General features: G+C 40.2%; 1 protein-coding gene across 1 annotated transcript; it reads left to right on the top strand.

Moving 5' to 3' along the window:
• The first annotated feature begins 1,421 nt into the window (after positions 1–1,421).
• LOC140229623 (short transient receptor potential channel 4-like) lies at positions 1,422–22,740 on the top strand. The gene is made up of 16 exons (XM_072309871.1): positions 1,422–1,608; positions 3,083–3,198; positions 4,173–4,286; positions 4,728–4,934; positions 7,188–7,277; positions 8,808–8,924; positions 10,030–10,217; positions 11,253–11,398; positions 12,569–12,708; positions 13,288–13,886; positions 16,279–16,474; positions 17,291–17,476; positions 18,560–18,631; positions 19,420–19,541; positions 20,849–20,981; positions 22,438–22,740. Exons 1-16 carry the CDS (start codon positions 1,422–1,424, stop codon positions 22,738–22,740), a joined length of 2,916 nt encoding a protein of 971 aa, XP_072165972.1.
• Positions 22,741–23,570: the final 830 nt, after the last annotated feature.

Below are 23,570 nucleotides of genomic sequence, written 5' to 3'. Positions count from 1 at the left end.
AAAAAAAGAAAACGACAATCATCAGTATCGACTTAAATCTTAATTACACATGTGCATTAAAACATATAAAAGTGTGCATATGCATGGCTTTGCAATAAAATTTGCTTTCAAAATGTACACTATGTTCCTGTATATTGTATTACCGTGACTTCTTATGACAAAATTATTGTATTCGATTTTTTCCCGGATATTGGACATGAAATCTGGATTTAGTTGAATAAATTACTTTGATATGAGTAGCATCTTAATATATCAATATGTTACATCTTATATCTACTGTATTATATCTTCTTTATCAAATAATGTATGATTTATCATACATTAAATTTTACATATTCATATGCTATATCATATCACATAAAATCACCCATATCACATTGGATGAACTCAATGAGACTTACTGCTTGCAGGCAAAAGATTTTTTTTTTTCACTTTAACATTACTAACTAAGCCCGTAGATTACCGTCATTAATCTGTCCCTGACCAATGCACTTACCAACGTCCGTCACTTTGCCATTTGTGACAAACTGCAGCAGCATCGGGATTCAGTCGATCATACTGACTGTAGATATGCGCGCAAAAGACACCGAGGTCAATGTGATTATCTTTAGGTTTTTTGGGACTCATGCACTATTAAGCGTCAGAGAGAAAGAGAAACTAAGAAATGGAGAGAGAGAGAGAGAGAGGAAGAGAAAGAGAGTGCGTGTGAGAGAGAGGGAGAGGGAGAAAGAGTGTGTGTGTGTTGGTGCGTGTGTGTGTGTGTGGGGGGGGGGGATGAGCAGCTAGTGAGGGAGAAAGATTGTCCCATTTGAAGGTTTTAACGCCCAGTGCTATCTTAGCAAGTTGGGCTATATAGAAGCTGGTTGCTCGTTGATAACAATGTGACTGTTATAGGTGATGAGGTGAAAACATGATTGTTCTCTGTATGATGATATTTGTACCTGGAATGTAAACATAGCCAAGTATTCAAATGTGTGGTTTTATGAGCCGAAACGCCAGGTCTGCTGTATAATATATGGCAGACACGAACAGTCGAAGGCATGTCTGTTCGACACACACAGTCAAAGACATGTCTGTTTCTTTGTCTGTGTGTCCTTGGGAAGCATCCGTATAATGTTCATGGTGTTTGTGTTTGCATGTGTTTGAGCACACACACTCCTTAATACCACATCATTGACATTGCTTAACGAAGACCTGATGTTTAGAAACTGATGAATCGAGCTCCCGCTTTTATGCCGATATATTCTATATTTGGGTTTTTTTGTGACAAAAGCATTCAGAATTAGGCAGAAATGCATGACGTTTATAATCGAACTTTTTTTTTCTCATTTCAGAGCGTCATTGAAGAAGCTCACCTGTCGAAGAATTGGCTAACGACTCCTTTTTTTTTTTTTGTAAGTTGAAAAGGGGACAAAACAGAAATGGGTGAGGAGGACGAGGAAAATACGATGACCCCACAGGAGGCGTTTTTCCACGCCGCAGCGACAGGGGACGTAGCCGCCATCACATCGCTCCTTGCCTCTCGCCACAAAACTGGTCTTGACATCAACGCGAAGGATGAGGGAGGGTACACCGCACTGTGTCGCGGCATATCAGAGGGATATCTCGGTGAGGGCGCTGTTGCGAACAGATAAAGCACACACATACACACACACACACACACACACAAACAAACGAACAAACAAACAAACTAACAAACTAAGTAACCAACTACTAACTATTTAACTAACTAACTAGCTAACAAACAACAACTAACTATTTAGCAAACTAACTAACTAACTAACAACTAACTTACTAGCTAAATAACTCTTGGAAGTCATTTTGGATTGCATCCCTGTGGATGAAAATTATAAGACACGAATGCAGAATTCGGCGTCTTCGGATAAACTGATGTTATGTATGAATAATTTCCCGTGAAAAGTCTCAAAGTTTAAGTTTTGACGCTAGAATGGACGGTTTGCACGTAGAGAGCAACTAATTAGATACAGCATGGTATCAGTTTATCTCGTCAATTATGCCTTACCTACCTAATAACATGGACTCCTACGATGAATATTGTGATACTGCAAGTGTGCAAACGATATAGCAGTAAACTTTGTTTATTGATTCATTGATGATGAATTCATATTGTCAGTATTTTCTATATTATCTGCATGGTTATCATTAATTCATTTATTCACATATCTATTCATTCGTCCATCTACATGTTTGTACATAGTATTTGATGTAGGCCAACAGGTGGTATGGCATTGTATGGTATACAAATAGTGAATGGTCACGAGTGCAATGGTACGAGATTTCGCACGAGGTGAAAGATAGAGGCGCTCTATTCAACGAGGCGAAGCCGAGTTGAATAGCGGGCCTCATCTTTCACTGAATGCGAAATCTCGTTCTATTGCACGAGTAAAGACCATACACTATTTGTTTTATACAACGTCCAAGTAGATCTTTGTTATTTGGTTGGAGGATTGTTGGGTAGGTCTAAGTATGCCTAGAAGTCTATGAAATATATAGCCATACTTACATGTGGATCCACTGCGATTCTCTTTCTGGCTTGTGCAATCAGTGTAGATACAGGTCACAGCTAGCGCTCATACACGTACACTAGCACTACGTAGGCCGACATACGCGCATGCATGACATTGTACCGCACACGTACACTGCGCTAGCTGCATGCGATCCTCAATATGCAACACACAGTGTATATGCAGTACCGTACAATTTCTCGAACCGTGGAATAGAACGAAAGAGTTGAACCAAGTTGCACGCAAAAATAGAACCAAAATTGCACGGCGCGTTGAATGGAGTACTTATTGAATATCACGTCACCAACAATCCTCCAATCAAATTACAAGGATCTACTTGGACGTTGTATAATATGCATTAATCTATCTCCTGGACACGAAACATGTCCGTCACTGACAACAGTTACTGTATTAAGCTATTGAAATCCTTGCATCTGATTGGCTGAGCGCCAATTTGTCACTGAAAATTACTGACAAAACACTTGACGAAATACCCCCATATCGGTATTAATTTTTGTAAGTGAACATAATATGTCAATGTGCATTGTTGTACCCAGGTATCATTTATCCCTTGCTGGAAGCCAATGTATTCATTGGCGACGCCATGTTGCGTGCTGTAGATGCCGACTTCCACGAAGCTGTTCGAGTTCTTCTCGAGTACGCCAATGACAGGGTACGTGACGTAGGAGCAGCACCACGCTCGAATGCGCAGAATAGTGCGCATCAACATGACTGATCGTGTACACACACACACACACACACACACACACGCACACATATCCTCACGCACACACACGAGTATGCCCAGTACCTGTGATATCGTCATGGTAAAAAGCTCTGGCTAGCAAATTAGCTACATTTCAGAAATCTGCCTATAGTTAAATTGCATCACTTCTTGAATGTACTTTCAAAATCTTCTTTCATATTAAAAAAGGTGAAGCCTTGGGAAACAGTTACAGCAGACTGAAGTAGATACAAAGTACTTCCATTTGAACAGCTGCATCTATCATCTTAGCAGAGTATAAAGGCGTTGAAGTTTATCAGATGACCAGTTCTGATATGAATGTGTCAAAATTTTCCTGGTCGTTTGCTTTAATCAATTCGTGAAACAAGCAGAAATGACATACTTGGCTAGATGGTTTTCAGGTTATGTCAGAATGTACCTGAATAATCCCAGTAGAACAACACCAAAAACAAAGACAAACATAAAACTAAAACAAGGCAGCTTCAACTTTGTACGCAAAAATATGAGTTAACTCCGTTCTTGTTATTATGAAATATTTACGACTGAAACGGCTAAAAATAAAGAAATACAAAGAAAATCAAAACTTCAAGAATATTATTTCTTTTCCTGCTTGCTATGTACCGAGTGAGGTATCATTGTAAAGTTTTTTTTTTCTGTGCTCTATCTGATGGCGAGTATATTTTAGAATGTTTAATCCGTCGTGTGATCAATCTGTTCATTTGATTGTAACAGTGGATATTCAGTATGGCTAGCTTGTAGCACTTATGATCCCAATTAGCTGAGTAGCTATAGAAAGTGTTTCCTGTATAATAATATGCAACGAAATGTCCTCAACGCGTGAAGATTTCATTGCTACGTTGTTCTTTCTTTGTTCAAATTCTGTCCAACTTAACTGCATGTAGCCTGAGAGTGAGAGACTTGAAATTATCGATTGTCACTGTGAGTCAAACGACATACATCCTGACATCACACCCATCATCCGTGCCGCACAGCTGAATAGCTTCGCCATCGTGAAGGTAAAAAAACCCAACAACAACAACAACAACAACAACGACAACAACAACAACAACAACAACAACAAGAACAACAAAAACCAGCAACACTTGTTTGGTATATATCATTTAATTTCTTTCTCTCTGACATATAGAAATTATGTATATTATACAGTGTGTGTATATAATATTTGTATATACGAAGAGTTTAACTGCAAAAACAAATATATCAACTTTTGTCACTTTGAGAGAGAATCTGGAGAAAAACAATTAAAATGATTTAAAGATATGTGATAATCTTAATAGTATCTTAAAAACTATTTCTCGTTATGTACCGAGTGCAGTATCATTCGAAATATTTTAATTTCCTCTATTCGATGATGACGTTATTTTAAACAAGAATTGAAAACATATACATGACTATAATTGGTCTTACCTATTTCTTTTCACGTCCGGGGATATAAGATGCTGCTGGAAGCCGACCTGACCATACCCGAGGTCAGTACTAACGCCTTCGAGTCGGGCGACGTCGACGATCTCCAACGCTCTGTCGGCACACTGGAGATCTACGGTGGGCTGGCGAGCGAGGCCTACGTGTGCCTGGCCAGTACCGACCCCATTGACCGGGCCTTCACGCTGTGCGGTACTATGAGGGCTGTTAGTGATATCGAGGTATAAAAAAAAAGACAACCACGGTTTTCTCTAAGGTCTAATCTCTATCATTGCCAACCTGCTCATGTATCGTGTTAATGACAATAATTCAGAGGTTTGTCCAGAAAGGGTTAGACCCTGTTTGTAGTGTGGCATCTTCATCCTTTGCCGAAATGTTTTAATGATAAAGGATTTCTTGACATAGCTTTCTCAAAAAAAAAAAAAAAAAACCTTGTGGGCTGTTGTTCGCACAGACAGCGGTGAACAAAAGGAGGAAAAAGCGATCACACCTTCGAAAGCATTCACTCTTAAAACATCCGAGTCAGAACTGACCCGGAACTGGGTCCGTTGGGGTCACACACCGTTCCGGGTCAAAAATGGTCATGAAGATCCCGAATGGGGTCACCCTGATCCAATTCATGACTCCGAATGGGTCATATCTGACCCCATTCCTTGTCATTTCTGACCCGGAACGGCGTGTGACCCCAACGGACCCAGTTCCGGGTCAGTTCTGACTCGGATGTGTTGACTTCTGCTGCCATGACCTCTCCCCCGAAATAACAATCTGCTCGTCTTTTTCTTCCCTTAAACGCAAAATTGAAAGAGTTTTTATTGAGTGCATATCTTGCAGACACTGAATGAATTTGTAATGTCTTATGTAATATTGTGGTATGTTATTGTCCGATCAAACATTCTTGTCAACTCGCCGCAGATTGCGTTTTGGGCCTTACCGTCAGGTTCTCCGAATTCATCATTAGCAATAATTCCACACTCTACTTCGTTTCCCTCTCTTCCTCCTTCCCTCTACCTCTCTCTCACTTTCTACCCGGAGCTTGATGACAGGCACCAAATGGCTTAAAAGCTGTACATGCTATTTTTTGTGTTTTACTGAACTCATAGAGTTTTAATGCAAAAACGGTTTATGATGTATACCAAAGTAGGCTCTATGAGCAAATCATGTTCTACTCTGGAAGCAAATGATAGCTCGGTCACAACAATGGTTCACATATCATCATTATTTATTTATTTCTTTTTTTATCACATAGGCATACACCGCTTTTCTTAGTTGGTACCATTAACTCGCCTGGTCTTATCTTCCATGCGTTCTCCGTTTCTTTTTCACAAACACTGACTACTTGGGGCATACAGCCAAACAAGCTTGCTTTCATGTAGGTCCAGTCATATTTCTCTTTGTTCAACCCCATTCGATTTTGACCAGTTATCATTACATTATTGATGTCTTATTACCATGTATATTGTTTGTTTTTGCACATTGTTTACAAGGTAAAAGAACTTGTATTATTATTTCTGATGTAATATTCATGAGAAGTATGACAAATACAGATAATCATTCAAGTGACTGTTTTACATTCAAATTTGTATGAATAACATCCCAACAACTGAAAACACTAAAAGCAGTAGGAAGTTATTTATTCATTTATATTTTCCCCAAATTTTCTCTAATGGACTTGGGTCGTTCTTATATTCAGGTATTCATATAAATGTATTGAATTGAATTGAATTGAATTGAATTGAATTGAATTGAATTGAATTGAATTGAATTGAATTGAATTGAATTGAAATGAATTGCCATTACAATGTAGGAGGAAGCCATCCATAAAGATTAGTCTTTCTGGACCCCTTTGCGTAGATAATCTTCAGGGCTCTTGGCAAAGGATGATGATACATTGATAACAAAGATGATGGCATTCTTTTGTTGACAATGATTATAGGTTTACTGTCATATTCATCCTCATATTCTAAGGCAATCTTTGCTGTCACCTGTATTTTCATTGACATGGTGGAACTTGTAGTGCTACTACTCTAATCATTATCTATGTAAAAATATCAAGGGGACATTCAAAATATCTATGACAACCCTATAGATACAACGGTGTATGAGACGTCATTAACCTTCCAAAAATGTCTTGTTTGTTCATGAGAAATTCTAATCTTGATGATGAAAATGAAATACCTTTGATTGGATTGGCCTAGATTGAATTTTCGAATTTCTCCCACCTACCTATATTTGAGCTCTCACAAAACGGATCGAGCCCTGACTGACCAATTTGTAGAGCGCCCGTTGGCGCCGCTGCACTGCAGAAACTTAGTTACGAATATGGCACTGCTCAATGATACATACAAACGGACTTAATTTATTATCATCCCGTATCTAACAAGAGCAACGTGAAATCCTCATTGCTTCCAAACAGGACCGACAAGGTAAATACATTGCGTTTGATAAACTCACTGTTTTGTTTGTGTCGAAACCAGGTGGAGTTTAAAATGCGGTACCTGGAGCTGGCAGACAAAATGGAGAGACTCGCAGCCGATCTCGTCTCGTTCGCACGAGACTCGGAGGAGGTAGGACGAGATTCATGCATATAAAGTAAACATACACACACAATCACACACACACAGTAACATAAACATGCATACATTATTTACAACAATTATCATTACAGTGAGGTTATACCAAGTTCGGATACAGTGTTCGATGCAAAGCAATAGTAAAGATATCTTACTTGGTGAGTTCGCCACGGGCGAGGGACGCCCAGTCCATTCGCCTGAAAATCGCCGAAAAGCTTTAAACCGCCGGTAGCGGACTGACCAAAGTGAGGTATACATTGATACAATTTTAAGTTTTGTGTTTTGTGTGTTTTTTTTTAAAGCTGATATAATCGAGACAATAATTTTTTTGAACATTTGAAAAAAGGGAAAATAACAGATGCGAACGATTTCATGCATTTGCGATATTCATGCACATTTATGTCATTATAATTACTCTTTCTATGTAAAGAACAATATTGTGACCGTGCATCACAAAACAAACAATAAGTCGCACCCCTTGACTTTATGTGAGGACTCAATAAAGATGAGGCGCGTCAACCAAGTCAATTTTGAGTTTTCCATATTTTCTGAAAGAGCTATTCTTCTTCTGCATTATTCTTGAGTTTGGGATCATAAATTGAATTGGAAAGTAGGTTTTCAGCATATTTTCTACAGCCTGTTTTTTGGTAGAATAATATATAGAGTGATCAGGTTTTTCTTTGAGACCCCTTTTCATTTCTTGAAAATAATTTGCACACTCTTCATTTTTAACTCTAATAACTTTTGAAAAAAAAAATGATGCTACTGCTTTGAAAGTTGACATTTACCACGGACAGAATGTTAATAGAGCGTGCTCAATTTCAGCTTACTCTGATAATCCCTTCATTGTTGTTGCTACAGTGGTTTACGTCATGTTTTTTTTTTTTTTTTTTTGTTCCCATTCATGGCACAGGTAGCACGGATTGATAAAGATTAAGCGTTTGAATAGACCGTAGTTCAAACCTTTCCAGAGTGTGGGCTTTCTTTCCAATATTTATATCATGTATACAGGTTAGAAAAAATTATTTGATCTGAGTTATTCATCATTTTAAGCTCAGAGTCTTCTCTTTCACCATCTGCTCTTAACTAAAAATCCATGTCTGCTGACTTTTTGTTGGTTTTGTGGTGCAGGGTCACAATAATTTAGTATCTGTATCATGTATTCCTTGCAATCATGACCAGACTAATGACTGAGACTGAAATGGAAGTCTAATCTAACGGCGAACAGGTAGTCTCACACCCTACGAGGGAGAATGGCCTGTTCTACAACAAACAGCAAATAACAGAAAATGGGTAGAACTATTCTTGAATATCTGTCACTGGTTGTACCCTCTCTGCACAACATGTTGTTGCACTTTTATTTCAGTCTTCACCATTGGAATCCTTTTATGACGGCACGAAATAAGATATGTTTCAAATTATATAACTCAGTTATGTCAAAGAGACGAACCAAGAGACCATCGCTAAATATGGTAGTTAAAAGTAGATCCCTCCATTTTTTTTTCTTTCCCTGTCCGCACTCAGATCACTACTGTCCTGACCTACCACGAAATCACGGGTGATGACGGCTCGGCCGAAGCACCTCGTCATCTCGGCACCCTACCCAAAGTAACCCGCGCTATTCAGTACGAACAGAGACAGGTGAGTTTGGGGTTATGGTATCCTTTGTACCACAAAGAGAGAGAGAGAGAGAGAGAGAGAGAGAGAGAGAGGGAGAGAGAGAGGGGGAGAGAGTGGGAGAGACTGTTGTGTGAAACGATGTCCCTCACGGTCCTTCTAACAAGACTATGTATGCTAGAATTACCTGTATGAGGTATAGCACTTATTGCATTTGAAATTAGAAATGTTTATGATGTTAATTACATCCAAAGAAATATTTATCACTGCAATGTTTACTGTCTTTGCATTATACACTATCATTCCTGCCATAAGCTGTGAATATACTCTGATGATTCAATTCAATTCAATTCAATTCAAAGTTTATTTCATATTTTCGACACAACACATACTTCTTTTGACAACAGAGAATAAGGTAAATAGAACATTATGTATCGAAAAGGATGTAAAACAATTGAGGAGGACCTTATAGTAATTATATATTGTAGTAAAAAAAAAAACCCAGAAGTGATCGAAATAAAGTACATGTATAACTTTGCTTAAAGTGCGAAAAATGGAGAGACCCACTAAAAACACAGACCTTGTAGGATGTGGGCCCCTCTGGAATAATAACATCAATGGAAAGATTAATTGAAGCATCATAAATACAAAAGGGGAGAAAAAAAAAGATACGATGATTAACAGGTAGCAGAAATGACATAAATTTGCTCATGTGCCTTGAACACACCAGCACGATTTATCTTACAAATTTCCTGGTACAGTTCCTCTATTATCTTTCTTATGCAATCGAGGCTTCTAGTGTCTGCATTTTACTCATTACTTGTAATGAATGTGGTGTTTTATTTGTTTTATCATTTAGTGAAGTATCAAAGTTCTTTAAGGCCCATCGGAGCTCTAAATCACTTTTTTTTTAAAGAATATAACAATACGTAGTACCACACAAATGTTAAGCACATAGTACTTTGGAAGTTCGTATGCACTTGCACCAAATGACGCGCATGATGAGATGTTGTTGTTATTTTTTGTTATAATCCATTAAATGCATTATTTTGAATGTGCAGACACATCTGTGTTCAATTCTCACAATGATCATTGTATCTTTTGGCTCCCGTTTCGCTGAACCCTCCAGTTCGTTGCACATCCCAACACTCAGCAGGCCGTCTCCGCCCAGTTCTACCGCCACCTGTCCAACATGCGCGACATGCCCGCCATTCTGAACCTCCTAGCCTTCATTGGGATCATCTTGGCCTACCCCTTCCTCTCTCTCCTCTACAAGACGGGCATGTCCAAGAAGATTCACCAGCTCGTCAGGACCCCGTGAGTCTACAACAGTTTATTCTTCCCAATATAATCAAAGCGTCATCCGTTCTCTTGTGGTAGAGAGCGCGCGCGCTAGAATTGCATAAAAAACAAAACAAAACTGTAAAGGCACTGTATACCATTGAGAGCAGTGATTCAAAAAAAAAATGTAGGAGTTATCACATTTGATGAAAATGTGTAGGACAGTCGTATTACAAAACATCCTACCATGTTGAAATTTTGCGATAAAGCCTACTAGTAAAATGTGATTATAAGGAGATATCACCATGTTTCTCAATAAAACATAAATGTATACAGTTTATTCTAGAAACAGATGTATATCTTACAATTAATTATATGATTAACAATTTTACATTAGTTGTTTCTATCCCTAACTCATATTTTAGAATTATTTTGAAGTACTGAAGCTGGGTTTTGTTTCAGCTGCAAATGGTAAATTATACCTTAAAACTTTGGACGGCTGTCGACGCCATTACCTCACAACTTTAACATCGGCATTTTTTTTTAACTGAATTCCTGTTTTGAATATGAACTTGAACTTGAACTTGAACTTGGTATGCATTAGAACAGCAGATGCCATATCATCTGCATTGCAATATTATTTAGCATAAATGTGGATACAATGCTGAAGAAGAGAGAGAAGAAGAAGAAAAAGAAGAAAGTACACGAAATAAACTGCCTATTAAATCTTATTACCTTGCTTCCTTGTTCATGCAAAATGTCCTTCGCTCCACCGAACGCACAATGTGTTATGAAGGACATGAAAATTTCAACTCCCGTAAAAATTAATAAAGATGGTTAACAAAATAATGTGTGTGCCTGCACAAATATCGCGGGCATGTATGTACGCACATATCTATAAAGCTAACTGATGCGAGCTTTATGAAGCAGGTATGTTTCTGTGTTCACGAGTGAGTGTATGATTGTGTATGTGAGTAGGACAAACTAGCGTTTGTGTATGTTAATGTGTTTGCCTCCAAGTCTGTGTATTTCTGAGGGCGCCCTTTGAACTCGTCCCAATGTCATTGTCAGGTACGTCAAGTTCGTCATGCAAGTCGGCTCCGACCTTTCCCTCATCGTCCTCCTGCCCCTGGTCGACCCCTCGTCCCACATGGGCGATAGGATGCTATCACCCGGAGACTCCGCCCTCAACCTAATCTTACTGCTCTTCGTCATAGGTGAGGTGTAATTTCTTCTTTTCTGTAAAGTTAACCCTTTGCGTTCCACATTGATTTCCCGTCCATGGGTATGTATGTATAGAATCTGTGCACAGAAAGGGTTGATAGTCGCTGATAGTGGAGGAGCTGATGTGGCTCAGCGGTTAAGACCAGGGACTATTATTGCACGAGGTCCCTCACTGCTGGTCCGAGACAACCAGATGCGATGGTTATGCACCCCTACGCCAGGGCAAGGCGTTGCATCTATAGTGGCCGAGTCCTGAGTCCAATGATAAGTTAAAGCCTCGGTATCAATGTTATTTCTTCCTAATCGGTTAAGGAATCGATTACAATGTCTCTGACAGCCATTGAAAAGCGTTCTAAACAAATTTTGAAAAGCAAATTATGTTTTTGTTTATGTGAGACTGAGTTATATATATATATATATATATATATATATATACGTCTTTTTGTCTTCTTACCTTTTGTTACGACAATCTACGTTTCAAATTTGTCTTAGTTTCATTTTATATCAAATCTTCTCAAATCATCAAATCTACTTTTAAAATCTTGATATAACATCTCTCTCTTCTCTCTCTCTCTCTCTCTCTCTCTCTCTATATATATATATATATATGTATATATATATATATAATTATATATATATATATATATATATATATATATATTAATTCTGTCATACACATTCGCTCAATGGAGTCTCAATAACACTCTTATTTCTCTTTTCTAGGCAAAACTACCAGATAATGCTAATATGAAACAAGAGCAGTTTTCAACTGAAAAATTCTGATGTCTTCCTTCAAGTCCCTTTCACCTTGCTGAGTTCCGTTTATTATGTATATTTTGGCATCAATTTTGCACTCAAAGCTGCTTGCGGAAAGGCGCTATACTCAGTCATTCTATGTAAAACTGTATTTACTAGTCACACTCTTTCCTTGGTAAACGATGGTAAATAACGTTTAATGACTGCGCATCATGGAAGATACTGATTTTTAAGAAGATTACAGAAAGGACAATAAACAGTGAAGTAAGAGCAGAGGAAGAAGAGGCAGAAAGTAAAAACATACGAACAAAGAAAAAAACAAGATAAAAAGAAAAGGATGTAGAGGTACATCGAGAACAAGGAAGGTACAGAAAGTAAAGATCATCTTGTCATGCTTTTTGTCGCAGGGCTTGGTTGGAGACAGGTGTATTTGCTCTACATGAAGGGCGTGAAAAAGGTGATGGGCTCTTTCTCCAACTCTCGAGACGTGCTGATCACCATTCTCCTCATGGCCTACTTCGGGTTGACAGCTGCAAGCCTGATAATGGTGAGCTCAATACTATGGGCAGTCATTCCTGACCCTGTTCGTCACTAGTCGACAGTTTTAGGAGGTTTGTTCAGATGTTTTATAGCAGTATGGCAGATTCCACAAATTAGAAATAGATGTCTTTCAATCAAGAGAAGAAGGAATTCAGCTTACAAAAAAAAACAAACAAACAAACAAACCGTTCATCACTCATAGATAAATTACGCTAGCATTTATCGTGATTTATTCACCGTGGACCCTATTTCAAGCTCAGCGAAGTATGCCCTTCCAAATCATTCGTGCTGATCACTTCGGTGGTCATCTAAGCAATGTATCAATGAATTTTAATGGAGTCAAAAGGGGCCTGAGCTTTCGATCCTAGCAGAATCTTCGTCAGAGGCAAAATGCATTTTGCCTCTGACGAAGATTCTGCTAGGATCGAAAGCTCAGGCCATTTTGCCTCTGACGAAGATTCTGCTAGGATCGAAAGCTCAGGCCCCTTTTGACTCCATTTTACTCCATTGGCTCGCCCTTATTGGATAAGCAGTTTTCAGCAGCTTTTTTTGCTACAATGAATTTTAATCTCCAATCTCCCTACAGCGATCGGCCTGTCCAGAGATTTTGCCCAAGACCATCCGCCACGCCCCGAACTCTAGCTGGCTCGACGCCGAATCTCAGTCGCTGTTCAGCAACTTCTCTTCCAACATCAAGGACTTCACTCGTACCAAGCTCGACGAGCTCGTCGTCAGCCTCAGTGAGCCAGTCAACACCGGAGAGGTAGGTACACTCATCGAGAAGCTCCTCAACTGTGTCAACTCGTCATCAGGTGTCTCGCCAGTGTCATCGCCCGATCCGACACCGCCCGATGTCGCGTCGCAGTGCACCGGGGAGCACGTCGAGCTCCGCGATTGGAACGACCCAAATCTCATCGCCAACGGCCTGTTCGGCATCGTCGTCGTCCTCACCTTCACGCGCATCGTGCCCTTCCTGATCGCCAACGAATTCGTCGGTCCCCTCGTCATCTCCCTCGGCGACATGATAATTCGGACGTCGAGCTTCTTCCTCTTCCTCGTCACCGTCATCATCTCCTTCTCCGCCTCGCTTACCTTCAACTACTCCGTGTACAGCAACGACGTGGATGCTAGATGCGAAGCAAATAACGAACTCCCATTCTGCAACAATTCGTTGTCCTATCGAACGTAAGTAGAATATCATCGACTTTCCACACATTTGCTCCTTCCTCTTCAGCATCAGTAAAAGAGTACTCCACCCCTCCATTGTAGTGCTATATCTCGTGTATTTGTCATGCTGCCATTCCTTTTCCATCGGGTCTGTCATTGACCCCGTTTACAGTGCGAGGCTCGGCCGCGGCCGAGCCGCGGCCGAGCCCAGCCCCGCTTCAGTGTAAACGCGCAAAAGGCCAAATGCGAGGCCAAAATTGGCCTCGCATTTGGCCTCGCTCTGGAGGTGGTCTCGGCCGTGGCCGAGCCGCGGCCGAGCCCTGCCTCTTCTTGGTGTAAACGCAAACTGGGCCAAATGCGCGGCCAATTGCGCGGCCAATTTTAGTCTGGCTTCCAAACCCTCTGCCTTTTATCTTTCGCTATTCAGGATATTAACCCCCTCAACGTCGAAAACTAGTATAGTTTAAGGTGGTTTTGTCCTGCAAAGGATTTTTTTCCTTCGGCAAAGGCCTTTGCCCGAACGGCGACTTCGTCGCCACGGAATTCATTTGGCAAAGGGTCTGAAAACCAGACAATACCAAATTGCGTTTGTTTACAAGCAGAGCGCCACTACGACAAAATATTGAAAGGTTTGAATCAAAAGCGCGGCCGAGCCCAGCAGTGTAAACGGACAAAATTGCGAGGCTCGGCCGCGTAATTGACCCCGTTTACAGTGCGAGGCTCGGCCGCGGCTCGGCCGCGGCCGTGCCCAGCCCCGCTTCAGTGTAAACGCGCAAAAGGCCAAATGCGAGGCCAAAATTGGCCTCGCATTTGGCCTCGCTCTGGAGGTGGTCTCGGCCGCGGCCGAGCCGCGGCCGAGCCCAGCCTTTTCTTGGTGTAAACGCAAACTGGGCCAAATGCGCGGCCAATTGCGCGGCCAATTTTAGTCTGGCTTCCAAACCCTCTGCCTGTATCTTTCGCTATTCAGGATATTAACCCCCTCAACGTCGAAAACCAGTATAGTTTAAGGTGGTTTTGTCCTGCAAAGGATTTTTTTCCTTCGGCAAAGGCCTTTGCCCGAACGGCGACTTCGTCGTCACGGAATTCATTTTGCAAAGGGTCTGAAAACCAGACAATACCAAATTGCGTTTGTTTACAAGCAGAGCGCCACTACGACAAAATATTGAAAGGTTTGAATCAAAAGCGCGGCCGAGCCCAGCAGTGTAAACGGACAAAATTGCGAGGCTCGGCCGCGCAATTGAGGCCGGACTCGGCCGCGGCCGAGCCGCGGCCGAGCCCGGCCCCGCACTGTAAACGGGGTCTTACTCCATGGGCTTCCAAAGACTTTGGTCGTTGTAAACGTAAATCAGGACTAAACAATACGGACTGAAAAACAGCCGCGTCCTTGATACCAAGTAACTGTTAGCTCTTTAGAGTAGGTGACATTCACTCTTAGAGAATTAGGGCTGAATCTGTCCCTCTCAATTCATGCTTTTCGTTTAAAGGGATCGTATAGTTCGTATAGATCGTATAGTTTTGGTTAAGACCTAATTTCAGGTTTCTAACAGTTTTTGGTCAGATAATGAGAAACGTCTTATGAAATATGAAAGAGCATGTAATTCTATGAGGAATTCATATTTTGATGAAAATTGGTTTTGAAATGGCTGAGATATCCAAAAAAGAGCGATTCTAATAAAGTGTGGGACCCACACTTTATTACGATCGCTTTGTTGTACTTTGTTTTTGGATGTTTCAGTCATTTCAAACCCGATTTTCATCAAATAAACTTTGAATTCCTCTTAAAATGGTATGCTCTGTACTATATCATAAGTGTTTTCTTGGTATCTCGCAAAAAATTAAAAGCCCAATTCTCATCTCCACCAAAACTGTACCATCCCTTTAATGTTCAATCTACATTTGATTAAGTATATCTTAAACAGTGGTACATGTTTAAATTAACGGATACACGTAACTCTTATGAGAAGATTTCTTGTCATCTACTATATTTAAATTTTCATGCATTGTGATGGTGGTGGTGGTGGTGGTGGTGGTGGGGATGGAGGGGGGGGGGGGTCAAATGTGGTGCGAGTCAGTTATTATATGCAAAACCTATTCTCAAATGACATGGCACCCTAAACTAATTCACATTAGTGTCGAGGTGTCGAAAAATCAAGCTCAATCTATATGAATATCTTTACGCTATAATATCGTTCGTACATATATTTTGTTTCATATTGAATGGTTTGCCCTTCCAAATTGTTTAACTGTTCAATTGAATTTAGAAATGTATCACTTTGTATTTTGTATTTCTTTTTATTGATGGAAATAAAGAAATAATTGAATTGCATTGAAATTTAATTGAAACATTAAAGGGAAACATAAATGTGTGACTTTTTTGTCTGTCTGCTCTCCACTAACCTGTGCTGGTCAGTCTGGGAGATTCCATGATGTCCCTGTACTGGTCACTCTTTGGCCTCGTCAGCATCAGCGATCTCTCCGTCGCCGGCACGACCCAGGTCACCATCGGGGCCGGCACGCTCCTGTACGCCTTCTTCTACATCTTCGCCGTGCTCGTCCTCCTCAACGCCCTCATCGCCGTCATGAGCAACGTTTTCAACAAAGTTGAGGTACGACAACGTCTGCGACAACAACGATCTCAATAGTTATAGAGTTCGTAATACCCGGGCTCCATTTGATCAAAAGATATAATCGATTATAAATTTCCTTTCCACACAGGCTACCACTTTTACCATAGAAATCAACTATATAATCAATTAACTCTTCATAAAACAGGGCCCAGGTCACACAATCTACTTCTTAACGGAGATGGTACTATAGTTTTGCTTGTGGTCCGAATAGGTGGGTCCCACCTTTTATTAAGACCACTTTGTTTTGGGATGTATCAGCTATTTCAATATCAATTTTCATCAAATAAACTTTGAATTACTCTTAGAATTGTACGGTATTTCATGTTCTGTAAGTGGTTTATTTGACGAATAATTTTTTTTTCTTCAAATATTTCATAAGTTGTTTCCCATTATCTAAAAACAAAGTCTGAAGCCCCTCTCAAGCAAAACATTAGTATTCCTTTAATGACAGCCAGTAGCAAAATGTTCTGATTGCCCATTGGGATGTATAATTGAATAACGTCGTATGTTGTTATCGTGGGGTTTTTTGGCTGTATTTCTTTTCTGTTTACTTCAGCATAATTCAGAGATTAAAAAAAAATAAAAACACACATTCCTTACATGAAACACATTATGATTCGTAGAAACAAACAAACAAACAAACAAACAAACTAAGAAAACGTCAAACAACGACGCAATAATGCAAGCAAGAGTGTGGTATAAAAAAAAAATATAAACTCTTTGAAAATGAATGACTGATTCAAAGAAAACAATTCCGTAATGATTTTCCCCAACTCACCACATCCAAATCCTTAGGAAAACGCGGACGTTGAGTGGAAATTCTCACGCACCTCACTTTGGATGAGTTTCCTTGACGACACGGTCACAGTCCCGCCGCCTTTTAATCTGATGCCCAACTTTGGCCATCTGACGCGGGAGCTCAAGGTACTATGGCAGCGGTGCTGTAAGCGCGACCCAAGCAGGAGAGTGAACCCCAACAGCGCCGTGAGTACCCAACATCCTACTCTTTTTGATTTTTCTTTTTCAAGCAGTAGTCTGTGTTTTGCAGTCGTTGGGCTGGCTATGTAACGTGTAACAAATTCTTCTTAATACGTAATGAACGTGACCGTACTACATAACTGTATCCAATCTACACACATTTTTGTTTGTTTGTTTGTTTCCCTTTTCATCTGAGAAGATTGCTGGGTATACCGTATAAGCCAGTTCACAGTTCCAATCTGAGCATGTGCAGATAAAGGTCATTGCAGACCTTCTCTTGAAATGGATTTGCAACTGAGGTATTCAAAACCTAGCTAGGGCTTCATGACAACTGTGTTGTAAATGAACCAGGTGCAGATTGGTATTTACAGGTGAATGTGCATTCTTTTCAGCAACATTAACAAAAGACATTCATGCAGCACTGACATGTAAATCAACACTGCGTGCATGGCTGTTTTCAACTGCTCTTCTTGAAGACTTTTCCATGTTTTGCAAAGTCTGTGGTTGGAGTGGTCATTGCAGACTAGTGCTAACTGTGAACTGGCTTATTCAGCCGCACTCGTTGATCGTCTATGGAGCCCAGTTGTATGAACTTGGGATATTTAATCACCGGGATATGAGCCCTGCTCTTTGTGATGAATGAATGAAGCGGAATATTTTTACAATATGTGCTATCCGAGTGGTAGAATATTTTGTCTCTACTCTAGATGGGACGATATGATTACACACAGTCTTGATCAGTAAACTCCGAAATCGAACCCGAGTCATGGACTAGGAGGGAGACGCGCAACCGTGACAATTCACCACCAGGAAAGCTTGTCTGTATTCCTCGGCCACAAGACGTAATTCTGAATGAAAGAAACGTGAAGCCAGAACTCGAGCAGACTAGATGAATGACTTTTTTTTTTTTTTTAGCTCATAGCAAAACATAATTATTATAATGATAACAAAATGATATCAATGACATAAAGAGACGAGCAAGGCTGTATTTAATTTCGTGTAGTTGTATGATTCACAGCGACTAGGTCATCATTGTCGTATAATGTTTTGAATTTACTTTCATTTATTTCTTCTTTTTTTTACCAGGCTGTGGTTGAACTCGGTGAATTACCAAAGCGCAAACGAACGTATAAGAAAGTGGACCTCGGTAACTACCAGGTAAGAACAGATAGAACAAATATGCAGTATTTCTTCCTTTTTTTTTCTTTCTTTCTTTCCACTCCTCTCCCTCCACTCTTCCTGCTCTGCTCCCTTCTATCCACTTCAAATACTCCGCTCACCCCTAAAGAACGGGGAAGTGAGACGAAGTATGTTTCATCTCATCTCGCTGCGAAGAACCTGACCATCAAATTTCAATAGTGCATGCGACAATATACAGTCCATTTATTCTGTCGGAAAAAATTAATCACTAAGGGTTTACAAGACTTGAAAAGGGCTATTCGTGGCAATCAGCAATTTCATCGTAATTGCTTAGTTCAAGATTTTCTGAAGACGTTGAAATGCCTAACTAGGACATTTGGTAGGAAATTAAAGCCATGATCTGGGTTCCGTTGCAACTCCTCCTCCTCTCGCGGTTCACCTCATTTTTTTTTTTACAGTACTGTTGTAGATTGCTATATAAAACTAATGATGCAGCTTATTATAATATCACATACTTTACGAAATATTTCAACTTTGTGTTATCTCGTAAACGAAGATGAAAAAGAAGGATGGTGGGGAGTAGGCGGAGAAGGAGAAGGAGGAGAAGAAGAAAACATAGAAGAAGAAAAGGACGACGAAAAAGAAGAAATACAAATGCTGGCCGGACGTGTCAGATTTTGCAATTCAAGATGAGATTGTGCCCCTTGTAAAGCCTGCTCACGTAAACTATGACATTCTTAGCGATAGTTCATAGACTCTTCTTAGGAGTTAGGATGATTAATTTTTGACTCGTCCCATCTTCGCAGCGCATAATGAAACGGCTGGTGGAACGGTTCATCGCAGAGCGCACTGCGCAGGAGGCCAGCGCGCAGGGCGACATCACCGTTGCTGACCTGCGGAATCTGAGGAATGACATCGTGGCACTGAGGTGGGTCTTTATATACGCTGTAAAAGTGTGTGTATGTGTGTGTGTGTGTGTGTGTGTGTGTGTGCGTGTGTGCGTGTGTGTGTGTGTGTGCGTGTTTGCGTGTGTGTGTGTGCGTGCGTGTGCGTGTGTGTGTGGGTGTATGTGTGTGTGTGTGTGTGTGAGTGTGGATGTGTGTGTGTGCCTAAGCAATGGGGGGGGGGGGGGGGGGGGTCGGGGTGGTGGGAATTCCTCTACCACCACCCTACTCTGGTTTCCATCAGACTGTTTGCCAACTCTAGTCCCTTCCACAAAATGCGCCCTCCGCGACGACGAAGCTGCAGCCTTTGCCGAACATCTCGTTGAACCTATTAGGGCTCACACGGGCAAATAATTCCCCATAGAGACGTGCGTTAAAATTCAAAATAAATTAAAAAAAATCTATAAAATAGCTGGGAGAAATGAGATGTTTCATCTTCACTAACGTAAGTGAGATATACCCTGTCATCCATCAAATTTCCAAGGCGGGTTCTTCAGCTCAAAGTCTGTCCAAGGGTCCGCAAAGCCAGACTACAAGTTCTTTTCACTCCAAAATCGCCTATTTTCCGTACATGCACCCAATGAAATATAGTCCCTTCAAATTCCATGAGGAAAGCTTCCATCTTCAAACCAAACTGCAGTTTGTAGAGGATTCATACTCAATATCTGCAGCTATTCAATTTTATGCCAAACTGCATTATTGATTTTTAATTATTTTCTTTCCACTTATTTTGGTATCTTTTTTTACGAATTTGTGAAGGGGTCTAGGACATTCCATTTTGTTTACAGGTGTGAGCCCTGTTACTCTTTTGTTGTTAGAGGGCGTTAGTATTCTAGGAAGCAAAATATTGGTACGGTGGTCGGGCAGATGGTTGGAAGCCAGACCAAAGAAGAGCCAGACTTCCACCACCCTGGTGAAAGGATGTGTGCTCTTTTAGCGCACGTTCATGCGTGTAGATTGTGCGCTGTGCTGTGTGTGTGGTTGTGTGTTTACCCACGTGTGCTTGATCGTTAAACTTTGTGTTGGGAATGTATGTCGGATGAAAAGTTAATAGGATGATGAGAATTTTTTTTTCTACAAAGTGCGTAATTGGAAACAGCGAGCTGTCTGTTCAGTTTAATGAAAAACTGCCCCCTGAAACACACCTACCGAACAAACCTACTAAAACATACATCTTGCCAAATAACGTTGATACAACAATTCCTACCTCCTTTAAATTGTTTGTCTGTCTGTCTGTCCTTCTGTCTGTCTGTCTTCGTGTCTGTCCGGTTATCTCTCTGTCCGTTTGCAGGTATGATACTTTCAAACAGCTGTGCCAAGTGAACGAAGAACTGGACGCCACCAGGCGACAGAGCTCCACCATAAACACACAGTCTAGTCAGGCAAACGATGTCTTCCAAAAGACGGAGAAGATTGAGGAAGAGGTATCAAATAGTTTGTGACAATCGATCTTGAATTTGACATTAAGACAGTAACAGTTTTGTACTTTAATAAAGGAAACCAATACCCAACGGGAAATGTGAACTGAATGGAAGCAGCAACATTAGTAAAACACATCAGTGAAAGTTTGAGGAAAATCGGACAATAGATGCAAAAGTTATTAATTTTTAAAGGTTTTGTGCTGTAACCACAGGGTAAGGAGACTACTTGAGTTTATGACATCATGTGTGGACAAGGATATAAAGAAAAAATGTAAAGAAAATCCTACATGCTTTCACTTTCCTTCAATATGCTTTCACTTTTCTAGCATAATGAAAGAGCACTTGACTAACCGCTTTCAGAAGGCAGAGGGAATAATGTACTACCCTATGGCAGTATCAAGTTAATGGAATTTTTGTGGAATTCTCTTTATATTTTCTTTATAATTATTGTTGTCCACACATGACGTCATGAACTCTAGTAGTCTCTTTATCCAGTCATTACAACATCAAAACTTAAAAAAATCAATAACTTTTGCATCAATTGTCCGATTTTCCTCAAACTTTCACTGATGTGTTCTACTAATGTTGCTGCTTTCAGTCAATCCACATTGCTCTTTGGGTTTTGGTTTCCTTCACGTCGAAGGGTCCCATGTTATTCTGCTCCTTGTGCACTCTGTGTTTACGACGAAAGGGATGGTATGTTTTTGGCTGAGATAGGGATTCAGCTTCTAACATTTTGATAGATAATTAAAAACCACCTATATTTACCTATGAAATATTAAAGAGCATGCAATTCAAGAAGGAATTCAAAGTTTATACGATGAAAATCTGTTTTGAAATGGCAAAAAACAAAGTAAAACAAAGCGATCATAATAAAAGGTAGGTCCCACCTTTCTTAAGGATCGCTTTGAATTGAAAATTTTAGCCAATTCTGTATCAAATGAGCTTAAAATTCCTCTAGGAATTGTTTGCTCTTTCATATTTCTTAAGAGGTTTCTCATTTTTTCACATTAAAAGTTTGAAACCGAAGCCCCATTTCAACCTTCTCTTTGTCATTCCTTTATATATTTACAATAATACAATGAGAATGGATAATTCGTTATGCACCTATATTTACACAAACATGCATACCAGTTTGTTTACATACATAAGACATAGGTATTATGATCTTATGAATACGTAAAGGACGCAAGGCAAATGGAAGTAATTGTGGATGGTATTGGTTTTGCAGAACAAATCAAAGCGAAACTTTCTCTTTTGAAGTCCTCTTATCGAGTTTTAATTTGTTTTCATCACTTTCACAATAATACAGTTGGAAAGAAAAATGGCACTTTATCATTCAAAAGACAATTGTGTTCCAAAAGTAAGATTGGAAAATTCTTGGACAGTTCCACTCACTTGATCAATTTAACCACCCCTTCCTCTTCCATCCCCACCCCACACCTCTTTCTCCGCTCAGATCGACGCCTACGGCTCGCGTCTGGCCGAGGTCCAGTCCGAGCTCTCGCAGAAGCTCGAGATCCTGCCGGCCATCGAGGAGCTCATGCAGCGGCTGGCGGAGATGGAAAAGAGCAGCGGCATCACGGGTATGCTGGGGCACAGCGTGCGCGAGATGGTGACCTACTACGAAGACGTGAAGGACAAGATAGCCGCCAGCAAGGCCGAGGCAAAGGACAAGCTCTCGAAGGAGGGAAAACAGAGCGCCCTCACGCGGACTGAGGGGCTGACACTGACGCTGGAAAACGAGGATGATGAAGAGTAGGAGTTGTCTTTCTTTTGTTTTAAAATTTATTATAATTGTATGTGTGCTTGTGAGTATCTGAACTTCTTTGTGCAAAATTGATGTGAGTATCAAGTCGCTTAGTTTTTGTGTTTGCTTTTCTTTTTGTTTTTGTTTCGCGTGTGTGCTTAAGTGAATGTGTCAATGAGTGCTCTAACACATTACATGAACTTATGCCATTGTACAGTATAGGAAACATGACGTCACAATATATATGACTTCTATCAACTCTCGGGGGACCGGGAAAGAGAAAACAACTTGCCTTTACTTGTGAAGTACACACAGAACAATAGAAGAAATATTACATGTATCTATATCCCATAGAAAGAGTGTGTCTGTGTTTGGGTTAGTGTTTCATCTTGTATAGAGTTCTATTTCACGTGATACTGTCCAAATGCCTTCACTCTTAAAGTCAATGGGTATTTTTCTTTGTCTGAATAGTAATCTATCACGAGGTTTCTTGCTTCTTGGGGGCCCTCAATCAGATTGTGTGCAGGAAAAGACTTGCGAGATTTAAAAAAAAAAAACGTGAAACCAAGAGCACAAAAGAATATAGAAAAGGACAGATTGAATTCAGTTAAATTAATTGAATTGAGTTCTTGATAGCAGCACCAACTCCTTCTTGCCTAAGATAAAGTGCACGAAATAACTTGTTCTTTTTTTTTATAAGTAATGATTATATCTTATTGTGCGCATTTTGCCAAGTTTTCCACAGTCAAGGGCGTATGAATCCATAAAACAAATAAAACTAATCCATTTAGTTGACTATGCGTTGACCTAGAATCCATGTAAGTGGACTTAACTGAAAATGG

This window comes from Diadema setosum, chromosome 6, assembly GCF_964275005.1.
Source record: "Diadema setosum chromosome 6, eeDiaSeto1, whole genome shotgun sequence".
Lineage (NCBI taxonomy): Eukaryota > Metazoa > Echinodermata > Echinoidea > Diadematoida > Diadematidae > Diadema > Diadema setosum.
Note: the sequence above shows the minus strand (reverse complement) of the source record. Positions and strands in the feature narration are given on the sequence as shown.